The sequence below is a fragment of the Bubalus kerabau genome, chromosome 10 (assembly GCF_029407905.1).
Source record: "Bubalus kerabau isolate K-KA32 ecotype Philippines breed swamp buffalo chromosome 10, PCC_UOA_SB_1v2, whole genome shotgun sequence".
Taxonomy (NCBI): Eukaryota; Metazoa; Chordata; class Mammalia; order Artiodactyla; family Bovidae; genus Bubalus; species Bubalus kerabau.
In genome coordinates, this window is record NC_073633.1 from 93,852,607 (window position 1) to 93,864,695 (window position 12,089).

At 40.9% G+C, this 12,089-nt stretch overlaps 1 protein-coding gene across 1 annotated transcript in view; it reads right to left on the reverse strand.

Moving 5' to 3' along the window:
* Window positions 1–460: 460 nt before the first annotated feature.
* SPTLC2 (serine palmitoyltransferase long chain base subunit 2) overlaps window positions 461–12,089 on the reverse strand; it is a 96,777-nt gene continuing 85,148 nt past the window's right edge. Inside the window, exons 10-12 of the mRNA XM_055538756.1 lie at window positions 10,435–10,570; window positions 8,383–8,512; window positions 461–858 (exon numbers count right to left, since the gene is read on the reverse strand). Coding sequence (XP_055394731.1) covers window positions 739–858; window positions 8,383–8,512; window positions 10,435–10,570 — 386 coding nt within the window. The 3' untranslated portion in view covers window positions 461–738. The remainder of the gene's footprint in view (window positions 859–8,382; window positions 8,513–10,434; window positions 10,571–12,089) is intronic.

Sequence of the window (12,089 nt, forward strand, 5' to 3'; positions counted from 1 at the left end):
GGGGCAGGAGTGTCAGATCGTAGCTTGGGAAACACCCAGAAACTGGACATAACCTTCAGAGGGTGACCATTATGGAGAAACATTTGATGGTGAAGGAGGATTATCCTCTGGTGGCCAGAACAAAACGGACGAAGACCAAGCCTCAGAGGCTCCTGGCCAGAGAGAGTTCCAAGCGGAGGGGGGCAGTTTCGGCAACGTTAGTCTTGACTGCCTTTCTCACACGGCTAGACTTCAGTCACCTTTAAAACACCTTTAAAACACTGTGTCGTGACTGGCTCAGTAGGGATTCCAAGGCTGGCAGCCTCTGAGACCTTGACTGGAGGTGAGTGAGAGGCACCTGCTCCCCAGGAAGGAGGAGCTCTGGCCGGGCGCAGGAGTGGGAGGGGGCTGCGAGAGCGAAACAGCCTGTGTGGTCAGCCAGAGACGGGCTAGGGTCAGCGTGATTTCACAAGTAGAATAGTTATAAAATAAAACATTTTTTTTTAATAGACAAAAAAAAGCAAAGTGAGTCACCCCCCCTTTTTTTTTAAAGGTGAAATGTAGCAAAGGAAGGATGTGCAGCAGTTTCTCACTATTTACAAAACGCCGCTGAGAGTGGAGGTGGCCGCCGTCAGTAGCTGAGGAAATGTCTTTCACGTGAGATGGCCACGGAAGTGTGGTTCCTGCCACTGGCTCAGAGAGGCCACACGCAGTTCCTGGGTGAGTGAGACAGGTCCTGTAGCGGAGCACCAAAAAGGCTCAGTCTTCTGTTTCTTCGTATGTCGTCTCATCAAAGGGCCTGTCCAGGAGGGGTACTGACCGATGACGGGAATACTTCAGGTGCAGCAGGTCCCCGACTTCGTCTATCTCCTTTAAAGCCTAGTACACAAGACACAGCAGGAGTGAGTCAGAGCCAGGAGGAGGAAGGCACACTTGCTGCTTCACCTTTCTAAAAATCATCATGGCACGGCTATCCTGAGGTGGGACCATGCCCAGTGCATTTGCTCTGAGCAGACTAGAGTCTGGCAGTGGAAAAAGCAGGTTTTTGAGCAAGGACATCAGGCTGACCATGAAGAACAGGCTGTGCAGAGCAGGGATTCAGGATGAAGGGTATAATTAATCAACGTATGACATGCTTCTAGAAGAAGGAGTGTGTACCCTGAATTGACCAGGATGGCTACAACTTGTCACCTCTCCTTTTATCCTCCAGTATGTGTTCTTTCTGGTATCACACTACCAGAAAAGCGCTAAGAAGTTGGCATTGGGATGCTTCCTAGATGAGAGATGAAGAAAGTCCCCAAATGCACTGCTGTGCAGACTCAGTAAGAAAAAAGAAAGAACAGTCAGCATTTAAACTCAGGTTTGATTTTAAACCCCCAAATCCTAACATGGACAGACTATCTTGTCTTTCCATCAAAACTCTCAGTATAACTTTCTTGTCTGTAAAGTTTGCTCTTTTATTTTTCAAAGATAATATGTTTCTTATAAAAATTAAAACACTAAGACAACTGATGAAGTGAAAAATCTCTTCCTAATTGCTACACTAGTCTTACCTCATAATCTGTGTATTGTTTCCTATATATACTTAAAAACAAACAAAACCCAACTCCTGGTTGAAGTATACATACATACAGCAAAGTATACAAATCATAGTTCACACAGTTAACTTTCCAAAAAGCAGCACACAGAGAATGAGAATAGAGAATCACAATGCAAGAAAGGGATGTGTGATATATGTGATCAGAATTTCTCAGAGCAATCCATTGAAGATGGCCAAAATTCTGAAATCCTAGATTCTAAGGCTTTCTAATAAAAGCACCTGGCACAGGTCACAGACTGCATTTTCAGTTCAAGGCAGCTCTCCAGCACTGTCGTTCACTCCACAGGCATCTGTGGACGTGAGTCTAATAGGCTCGGCTTTGGTGAGAATGGCTCTATCTGGGACACTACCTCATTAGACTAAGAAAAGGTAGAAGCCCAGCTGCCTGACTGTGGCTCTCCAAATCTCCATCACATCATATACATCATCTGTCCACTCAGGGTGATAATTACACAGGAAAATGTACACCATCTAGCTCAGAAAAGAAAATCAGCTGATTATTAGTTAATAGACACATTCAACTGTTCTGAAGTTTAGCCTTTAAGAAATCAGTGTTTATGGGGAGGGGGACACTAATAAAAAGTATTGCATATTTATTCTAACATAAGAAAAAAATACTCTTCACTCCAAATGTGAAAAATATAAAAAGCAAGTAAGAGTTGGACTTCAATATGCTATCAGAACAGTGCTACCTTTGAGGAGATGTTTAATTAAAAGTTCCATATGGAAACAATTTAAGATTGAATTTCAGCTGAGAGAATCTCTTAAGCCATTTATTCTCCCAACCTCTGATATAGGACTTACTAATTTAAAACAACACATGACTTACTAAATCACAAAGTAAAGGATATTCAGAAGAACATGATATTGTTCATCAATTTAAAAAGAAAATGAGCAAGAAAGCCACCGCAGCCCAAAGGAATGTAGACTGATACTATAACAAATATCTCAGATGAACACGTTTCACTGACATAAAAGAGAAAACCGTAACTACAAACTGCTGGCCATGTTGTGAGGTTACCTGCTTAGATTAGGAATAAGGAACCATTACAAGTATCAAAGTTTGTTAACAAATAGTCTACACTGAACTTCTGGATGACAGGGTAAGACGAGTTCTTAGGGAAAAAACATGTTAATTATAGGGTTGCATATGGTCTTTGAATAACAGAATATTCTAGAATAGCTGCACATCCCCAAGCTGACAATTCTGCTCTTCTCCTTTTTAAAAATAACAGCTTTACTGAGATATAATTCACAAAATTCACCTCTTAGAAGTTCATAATTCAGTGCTTCTGGGTATATTCAGAGTTGTACAACTTTCATGACTATCTAATTTTAAAACATTATCACTTCAAAAAATACTCAAATCCTCGTTCCTCCTTCCCCTAGGCCCTGACAACCACCGATCTGTTTCCGGCCCGGTGGATGTGCCTGTTTTAGACGCTGCATATGAACGGTCTTCTGTGTCTTCTTTCACTTTGCATCCTGTTTTCAAGGCTCATCCATGCTGTAAGGGTCTAACTTCATTCTTTGGCATGTGGTTATCCAGCTGTTCAGTACCATTAATTGAAGAGACTATGCCTTCTCCATTAACCAGTCTTAGGCTTCCGTGTTGAAAATCAACTAGCCATAGATATTTGGGTTTATTTCCTGACTCTTGACTCTCCTCTATGGGTCTACAAGTCTATCTTTTTTTTTTTTTTTTTTCCTGGGATTGAATATCTTTATTACAAGTCTATCTTTATGCTAGTGCTCCACCGCTCCAATTACTGTTGCATTGTAGTAAGTTTTGTAATCGGGAAGTTTGAGTTCTCCAACTTCTATTTTCCTTCTCAATATTGTTTTGCTGATCTGGGGCCTCCTACGAATTTACGAATTTGTTCCATACGAAATTGTTCCTCCTACGAAATTGTTCCATACGAATTTAAGGATCAGTTTTCCTATTTCTGCAAAAATAGCCATTGTAATTTTGATAGGGACGGCAGTGGGTCTACAGATCTTGCTGAACTGACATTTTAATAAACTTAAATCGTCCAGTCCATGGATATGGGCTATCTTTACATTTATTTAAGTCTTCCTTCATTTCTTCCAGCAATGTTTTACAGCTTCATATGCAAGTCTTCCACCTCCCTGATTAAATTTATTCCTAGGTATTTTATTCTTTTGAATGCTATCGTAAATGAAATATTAATCTCCTTTTCATGTGTTCACTGCCAGTGTATAGAATACACTAATTTTTGTGTTTTTTACTCTGCAACTTTGCTGAATATATTTATTAGCTATAGAAGGTTAGTTTTTTAGTGTGAATTGTAGTGCATTTCCTATATATAGAATCATGTCTCAGGGCCTATTAATAAATGAAACTTCATTTGTATCTCATAATGTTCATGTTTACTTCCATAAAAAATCATTAAGACAAAATGACTTTAACAAACCTGCAGTTTCAAAAAAAAAAAATACTTTATGCTTAAAAAACCTAAATGGAAGGCAAAGTCAAATAATCCTTCAATGGATATTATGAGAAAAAGATCAGAACTGTCAACTGGTAAACACACTATTGGCAATAGAAATCTACCAAGATACCTGATTACAGCTAAGTTATTTCATCAATCTGTTTAGTTATCAGGAGTAAAAATTTTTAGAAGACATAGTGAATAACTTTAGTCACTGCTTTTAATGACAGTTATTTTTTAAAAGGTGTGTTGAAACTCTTAAATACCCAAACAGGATGGAAGAGAAGCTGGTATCATTGGGTTAAAAAATAATGAAAGAAGAAATTCATCAGTAAGATTTTTGAGTAAAGGGAAAATCTATCGGAAAAATCTCAAAAAAATAAAGAAGAAGAAACACAAAGATATAATATCAATAAATTGAATCCAATTTCAGTGTCAGATGATTAAGAATATACCATATTTGTAGAAGATTTGCTATGAAGAAATAGGGACAAAAAAATCAAAATCTTTAGCAGTTAAGAAAATTAAAATGTCAATTAAGCTGTTTTTAAAAATTAAGCTTTTGAAAACATGCATTCATAATATTAAGATTAGTAGCTCTCCCATGAATTAATATTCTGATATTTCTATCACCTAATTTTTTTTCTATCAACCAATTTTATGCAAATATCATGTTCTAGAGCTCTATAAACTCTTAGAAAGTAGTATTTATTTAAAGTTTGAAATCCTTTTGTTTTTTTTAGAAGTCTGAAATCTTAAAGAGGCTGGAGACAAGACAGTGGAGTAGAAGGACTTGAGTTCATCCTCTCTCTAAATCACAACCCCCTGCTGAACAACCACTGACAAAAAAGACTGGAACCTATCATAAAAGATATTCTACATCCAAAGACAAAGGAGCCACAACAAGATGGCAGGAAGGGCACATTCGCAATACAATCAAATCTCACACCCAATGGGTGGGCAACTCACTGCCTGGAAAATAATTACATTGCAGAGTTTCTCCCATAGGAAGGAGAGTTCTGAGCCCCGTGTCAGGCATCCCAGCTTGGGGTGGGGGGGTCTGGCAATGGGAGGAGCAGCATCTGGCTTTGAAGGCCAGTGGGGCTTGATTACAGTCCTCCACAGGACTGGGGGAAACAGAAACTCCATTTTGGAAGATGCACACAACATCTTGTATGCACCAGGGCCCTGGGGAAAAGCCGTGACTCCATAGAAGCCTGGGCCAGACCTACATGCTGGTCTTGGAAGGGTCCCCAAGGGAAGGCAGGGGTGGCTGTGGCTCACACTGGCGGTGGAGGTATGGGGGAATACTCAGCAGTCTGGAGACTGCTACTTTGACACCAAGACCTAGCCCCACCTAACAGCCTATAGGCACCCAGTGCTTGGATGCGGCAGCCCAAACAACCAACACAGCGGGAACACAGGCCAACTCATCACCAGATAGGCTGCCTAAAGACTTCCTGAGCCCACAGCTGCCTCTAAACACCCTCCCTGATATGGCCCTGCCCACTAGAGGGACAAGACCCAGCTCTACCCACCAGTGGGCAGGCACCAATCCCTCCCACCAGGAAGCCTGCACAAGCCTCTAGACCAGCCTCAGCCACCAGGGGCCAGATACCAGAAGGATGAGGAACTTCAACTCTGCAGCCTACATAATGGAGACTGCAAACACAGAAAGTTAAGACAAAGTGAGACAGCAGAGGAATATGTTCCAGACAAAGGATCAAGATAAAACCCTAGAAGACAAATCAGTGAATTGGAGACAGGAAATCTACCTGAAAAAGTATTCACAGCAATGATAATAAAGATGACCCAAGATCTCAGGAAAAATAAAAAATGGAGGCACAGACCAAGAAGGTACAAGAAATGTATAACAAAGAACTAGAAAATATCAACAACAGAGTTCAACAGCACAATAACTGAAATGAAAAATAGAAGGAATATTTTTATTATTAGTGATTCTACTAGAAGGAATCAACAGAATAAATGAAGAAGAAGAACAGATAAGTGACTTGAAGATAAAATGGTGGAAATCACTGGAGTGGAAAGAATAAGGAAAAAAGAGTTAAAAGAAATGAGGACAGTTTTAGAGACCTTTAGGACAACATTAAACACACCAACATTCACATGATAGGAGTCCCAGAATGAGAAGAGAGAGAGAAAGGGCCTAAGAAAATATAGGGAGATAATAGCAGAAAACTTCCCTAACATAGGAAAGGAAACAGCCACCCAAGTCCAGGAAGTGCAGAGTCCCATACAGCATAAACCCAAGGAAGATGTAACGCTTTGACTGTGTGGATCTCAACAAACTGTGGAAAATTCTTAAAGAGATGGGAATACCAGACCACCTGACCTGCCCCTTGAGAAATCTGTATGCAGGTCAGGAAGCAACAGTTAGTTCCAAGTCGGGAAAGGAGTACGTCAAGGCTGTATATTGTCACCCCGCTTATTTAACTTATATGCAGAGTACATCATGAGAAATGCTGGGCTGAATGAAGCACAAGCTGAGATCAAGATTGCCAGGAGAACTATCAGTACCCTCAGATACGCAGATGACACCACTTTAATGACCGAAAACAAAGAAGAACTAAAGAGCCTCTTGTTGAAAGTGAAAGAGGAGAGTGAAAAAGTTGGCTTAAAGCTCAACATTCAGAAAACTAAGATCATGGCATCTGGTCCCATCACTTCATGGGAAATAGATGGGGAAACAATGGAAACAGTGACAGACTATTTGTTTGGGCTCCAAAATCACTGCAGATGGTGACTGCAGCCATGAAATTAAAAGACGCTTCCTCCTTGGAAGAAAAGTTATGACCAACCTAGATAGCGTATTTAAAAGCAGAGACATTGCCAACAAAGGTCCGTCTAGTCAAAGCTATGGTTTTTCCAATAGCCATGTATGGATGTGAGAGTTGGGCTATAAAGAAAGCTGAGTGCTGAAGAATTGATGCTTTTGAACTGTGGTGTTGGAGAAGACTCTTCAGAGTCCCTGGGACTGCAAAGAGATCCAACCAGTCCATCCTAAAGGAAATCAGTCCTGAATATTCATTGGAAGGACTGATGTTGAAGCTGAAACTCCAATATTTCAGCCACCTGATGCAAAGAAGTGACTCACTGGAAAAGACTGTAATGCTGGCCAAGACTGAAGGTGGGAGGAGAAGGGGATGACAGAGGATGAGATCAATGGATGGCATCATCGACTCAATGCACATGAGTTTGAGTAGACTCCTGGAGTTGGTGATGGACAGGGAGGCCTGGCATGCTGCAGTCCATGGGGTCGCAGAGAGTTGGACATAACTGAGCGACTGAACTAAACTGAAATGAACTAAATGCACCCAACATAGGAACACCTTAAAGCTTTAAAAAGTCTGAAGTCTTATGTGTGAGGTAATAGCATATTAAAGAAATACCAAGAGATGAGAACATATTAAGAGACCATAAATTTTTATAGTCAGTAATAATTATGAGTTCCTATTATATGCTTGGCACACAGAATGAAAAAAATAGACTTAGTTCCTGCTTAAGACTTACCTAATGGAAGAGACTGCCATTAAATAACTACAGATGTAAAGAATTTTCTAGGCAAGAGTCTTAGGATTTTCAGAAACATCTAGCAAGAGGGTTTGGGAAAACCCTTGAGCAAGTCTACGTGGAGATGTGATGAATGAGTAATAGTCAGCCAGACAAAGGGGAGAGAAGGATCAAGAGAGAAACTTCCACACACAGAAAAACAGGTGGGAAAGCTTACAAGAGAAAGCTAGAATAGAAAGAGAATAAAGAGTTGTAGAGACTATAATAAAGGAGAGAGTGGAACAAGATGAAGCCAGAAATTTCCCAAGAGCCCTGATCACACAGGATCTGGTGGGTGATGCTAACAGTTCTGCAATTTTTTGTTAACAGCCATGTATTAAACAGCACTGTGTGCTCCCTCGTCTACCAGTGACTATCCATCTCAGGTGCTCAATGACCATGAGGCCCAACAGATGATTGATTTCACCTGATACACAGGCCTTCTTAGTATAAGGTATATTTATATCAAAGTGACGGAGAAGGCACTGGCAAACCACTCCAGTACTCTTGCCTGGAAAATCCTATGGACGGAGGAGCCTGGTAGGCTGCAGTCCATGGGGTCCCTGAGAGTCGGACACAACTGAGCGACTTCACCCTCACTTTTCACTTTCATGCATTGGAGAAGGAAATAGCAACCCACTCCAGTGTTCTTGCCTGGAGAATCCCAGGGACGGGGGAGCCTGGTGGGCTGCCATGTATGGGGTCGCACAAGAGTCGGACACGAGTGATGCGACTTAGCAGCAGCAGCAGCAGTATATCAAAGTGCAAGTGTCTACTTACAGTATCAAGCGTTTCTCTGGTATGAGCTGCAGACAGGCAAAATCTGGCTCTGGACTCAATGATTGGGGTAGCAGGAAATCCTACCACAACTACACCAATGTTTCGCTTCAGCATCTCCCGTCCAAAGGCGCTGCAAAGGGAAAACAAGAAACCAGGAAGAATAATAAAGCACACAGTACAAAGGTCTTGCTGTCCTGAGTGATTTAAACTCTTAAAGGCACTAGAGATTTCTATTAGGAATTTCTTCTAACTTCTGTGAAAGTTAAAGCTGACAGTTTACAAAAAGACTCTATTCAATCCTAAAGTGGTCTTCTCCCAAAAGGTTTTACAGAAAGGTGAAAGGATAAGTGTTGGCAGAGACCAATTTTTAATAAGGCTTGTCAAAGTAATTTGCAGTGGTAGCTTTAAGGTGTCCCTGACATGTAACAGTGGCTCAGAGGTTTCAAAATGAACTTGAGTTTAAGCCTGGTCCTTGAAATGTTAGGCTTGGCAGTATAAAAAATTTTTTAAGACTAAGGATGTGGAGGATCTGCTATAATATGGACGTTTTTCTGCTGGTAGAAAGACCAAGTATTAGCCTTCCAGACCATGCATTTTCTGGATCGATTTAGGTGTTGAGCTGCCACTGGCATTCAGGGTTTCCTGGGTGTGTGTGAGGCCAGCCCATCCCGTCTTCAGATGACCACCTGGACCACCATACTCCCAGGTTCCCTGATTTAATTTCCCCTCCTATAATAATTCATTTTAATAAACATTTGCTGAGTGCCAGGAGCTATGGTGGGCACTGGATATTCAAAGGTGAAGAAAAAACTTGCTTCTCTGCTGAGTTCACTTAAACCTGAGAAATGATCCTTATTCGAATTTAAGACCCAAACTCACAACTCTGAAAAGATGTGCCTTTTTTACTGACTAAGCAGATAACTCCTTTATCCACTTCATATCTATCGGCTTTTCAAATATATTTTGGTTTTGTTATACATCTGGGCTTCTCAAATACACCGAAAGCTATTTCAGGGCAAAGATTTCCATTATATATGCCTTGCACAAGCCAAAGGGGCTGGTGCACTGCGCACACCTGGTAACTGTGCAATTACACGGCCGACCTCATGGCTCACTGCCCCCCTCTTGGGCACTGCACTTCAGCCCCTCACACCTCCTGCTACTCTTCCACTGGCTAGCAGTGGAAGGAATACGTTCCCATATTACGGCCTTTGGACAGAAGCTTCATTCTCCAAGTGGCTAACTTGCTCAGCTATGAGTTCCAGCTCGTATATCATCTTCCCTTCCCACTGAGGCCCACCCAGGGGTGACCATCCCATTTAATTCTGTAATCTGCCCACCCACAAGGCACTCTCTCTCACCCCCTATCCTACGCTGTTTTCTCCCATGGCACTTAAAACCTTCTAACATACATATTACAAATTTCCTTATTTATTGTTTGTCTGACTCGTGCCCCAGTAGAGCATAAACTCCACAAAGACAGGGATTTTTATTTCTGTGGTTTATTAACTGACCCATCTTAACCCCCTAGAAGAGTACATTTAGCTCAAATGTTTGTTTAATGAAAGACTAACAAGTTAATGCATTTTACAAACTGTAATCCATTGTTTACTCTATGGCACATCTAGCAAATGAAGGTTAACATAATGTGACCAAGACAATTTTACCTAACAGAACATACAACCCTGGTCTCACATCATGGGAGATCTTAAGTCTAATAAGAGGCTGATCTGTCATCTGCAAAAAGGTACCCAATTTTGGAGACTTAATGGTTAAGAATCCACCTGCCAATACAGGGGACATGGGTTCGATCCCTGGTCTAGGAAGATCCCACATGCAGCGGAGCCAAGTAAAGCCCGTGCAACCCAACTGTAGAGCCTGAGCTCTGGAGCCTGTGAGCCAAAACCACGGAGCCCATGTGCCACAATTGCTGAAGCCTGCACACTCTAGAGCCCTTGCTCTGCAACAAGAGGAGTCACTGTGGTGAAAAGCCCGTGGATCACAACCAGAAAGCCTACGCACACAGCCAAAATTTAAAAAAAAAAAAGGTACCCAATTTTGGCTGGCATGTAGAGCATCAGAGGCACCACTGGAGAATCTTCATTTCCATAGATGATGAAGCCCATGCTTTTCAGACGTCTCCTGAAATACCTGACGTTTTCGGCTAACTGCTGAATACACTCTTTGCCTGGAAAATCATGGGGAGGGAAACAAAATAATTTTTGCACAGTAAACTGTATGGAATATAAAAAGACACAAATATATCTTGCTTTGGTAAATTCTGTCATGGTAAGTGCTGAGTGTATGTAGATTTCATAGTAATGTACAAAATAGAGTGCAGTGAGTAGTATTTCCACTACTACCAGCGGCACAAGCTTCCTCACACACGTTCACTGAGGCCACCTCATTCAGCACCCTGCCACCCTTCACAGGACGTAAGCTACTTACTATCAACCCACTTATATAAATATTTATACAGTATATAATATATAACTATGTATATTTATATTAGGAGACTCACAAAGTTGTGTCTGGCTTACAGTCATATGATAATGAGTGGCACAGCTGACTAGAATTAAGGTCTCTCAACTTCAATATTCATTCCAAAAACCTTGCTGCAAATGATTTTACATATAAGATCAGAGAGAGTCCCACATTTTCTTCTTGAGTTTTGAGTTTGTATTACCATTTTCCTAAAACTCCTATCAAACAGCAGCAGCATACCCATGTAATGTAAACATCATATTTTTAACCCTACTTCGTTCATCTTTCCTAAACATAAATGGATTAAGGCATACATTTTTCGAACTGCTAACTGACTAGATATTTGACTTTATGGGACGTCGATCTACAAACAGATGTCCCCAAACAATCGTTCTGTTATACAGAGCAAGACACAAACTCAAAAAATCAGCTTGTAAGGGCTAAGAACTGTTCAACAGTTTTCAAAATCTGCTCACAAATAAGGAAGGTTGCGGTCATTTTTTCACATATATGAGAAATCCAGCAGATTCCTATTTTAAAAAATATAATCATACAGCTCAAAGATAAATCAATCAACTGGAAATACAGATGATTAACAAATGTTCTTAGACTCAAAACACTAACATATCCATCACTGATGTGGAGACTACTCTAGGTAAGTTTGCTACAAATAACCCCAAATTAATACTCTTTATGTAAATAATTTTAAGTTGACCAGAGAAGCTAACACAAGCATAGATTAGATTAGTGTGAACACTGAAGAACATCACTTAAGTTACGACATACATCTTACAAATATTAAAGCAGACATTAAAGTATGTTACATTTATGTTGATAACTGATGAGCAACATACTCTAATTTTCCCCTAGAAATACCAACACACGCTTACTCTACATTTAGAATAAGAGACTTCCAGTTCCAGCTGTGATAAGAGTACCAGGAACTGGATTTACTGTACTTCTTGTAACTGGATTTACTGAACTGCTTGTAAACAACAGAAAGCTGGACAGGGTATATTAAAGAATGGTTTTCAGACACTGGGCCACAGGCAGTACACAACTGTCCTCCTGGAGAGAAAGCAAACCAGAAGTGAGTCTTGCAACTGCCTCCATACCACCTAGAGACAGCTCCCAGGCTGCTCCGGAAGCAGGGACCTAGTCTTGTCCGCTGAAGACAACAGATTTTGAACTTGGGGAAGCTAAGGTGGCTAGAATTTACTGGG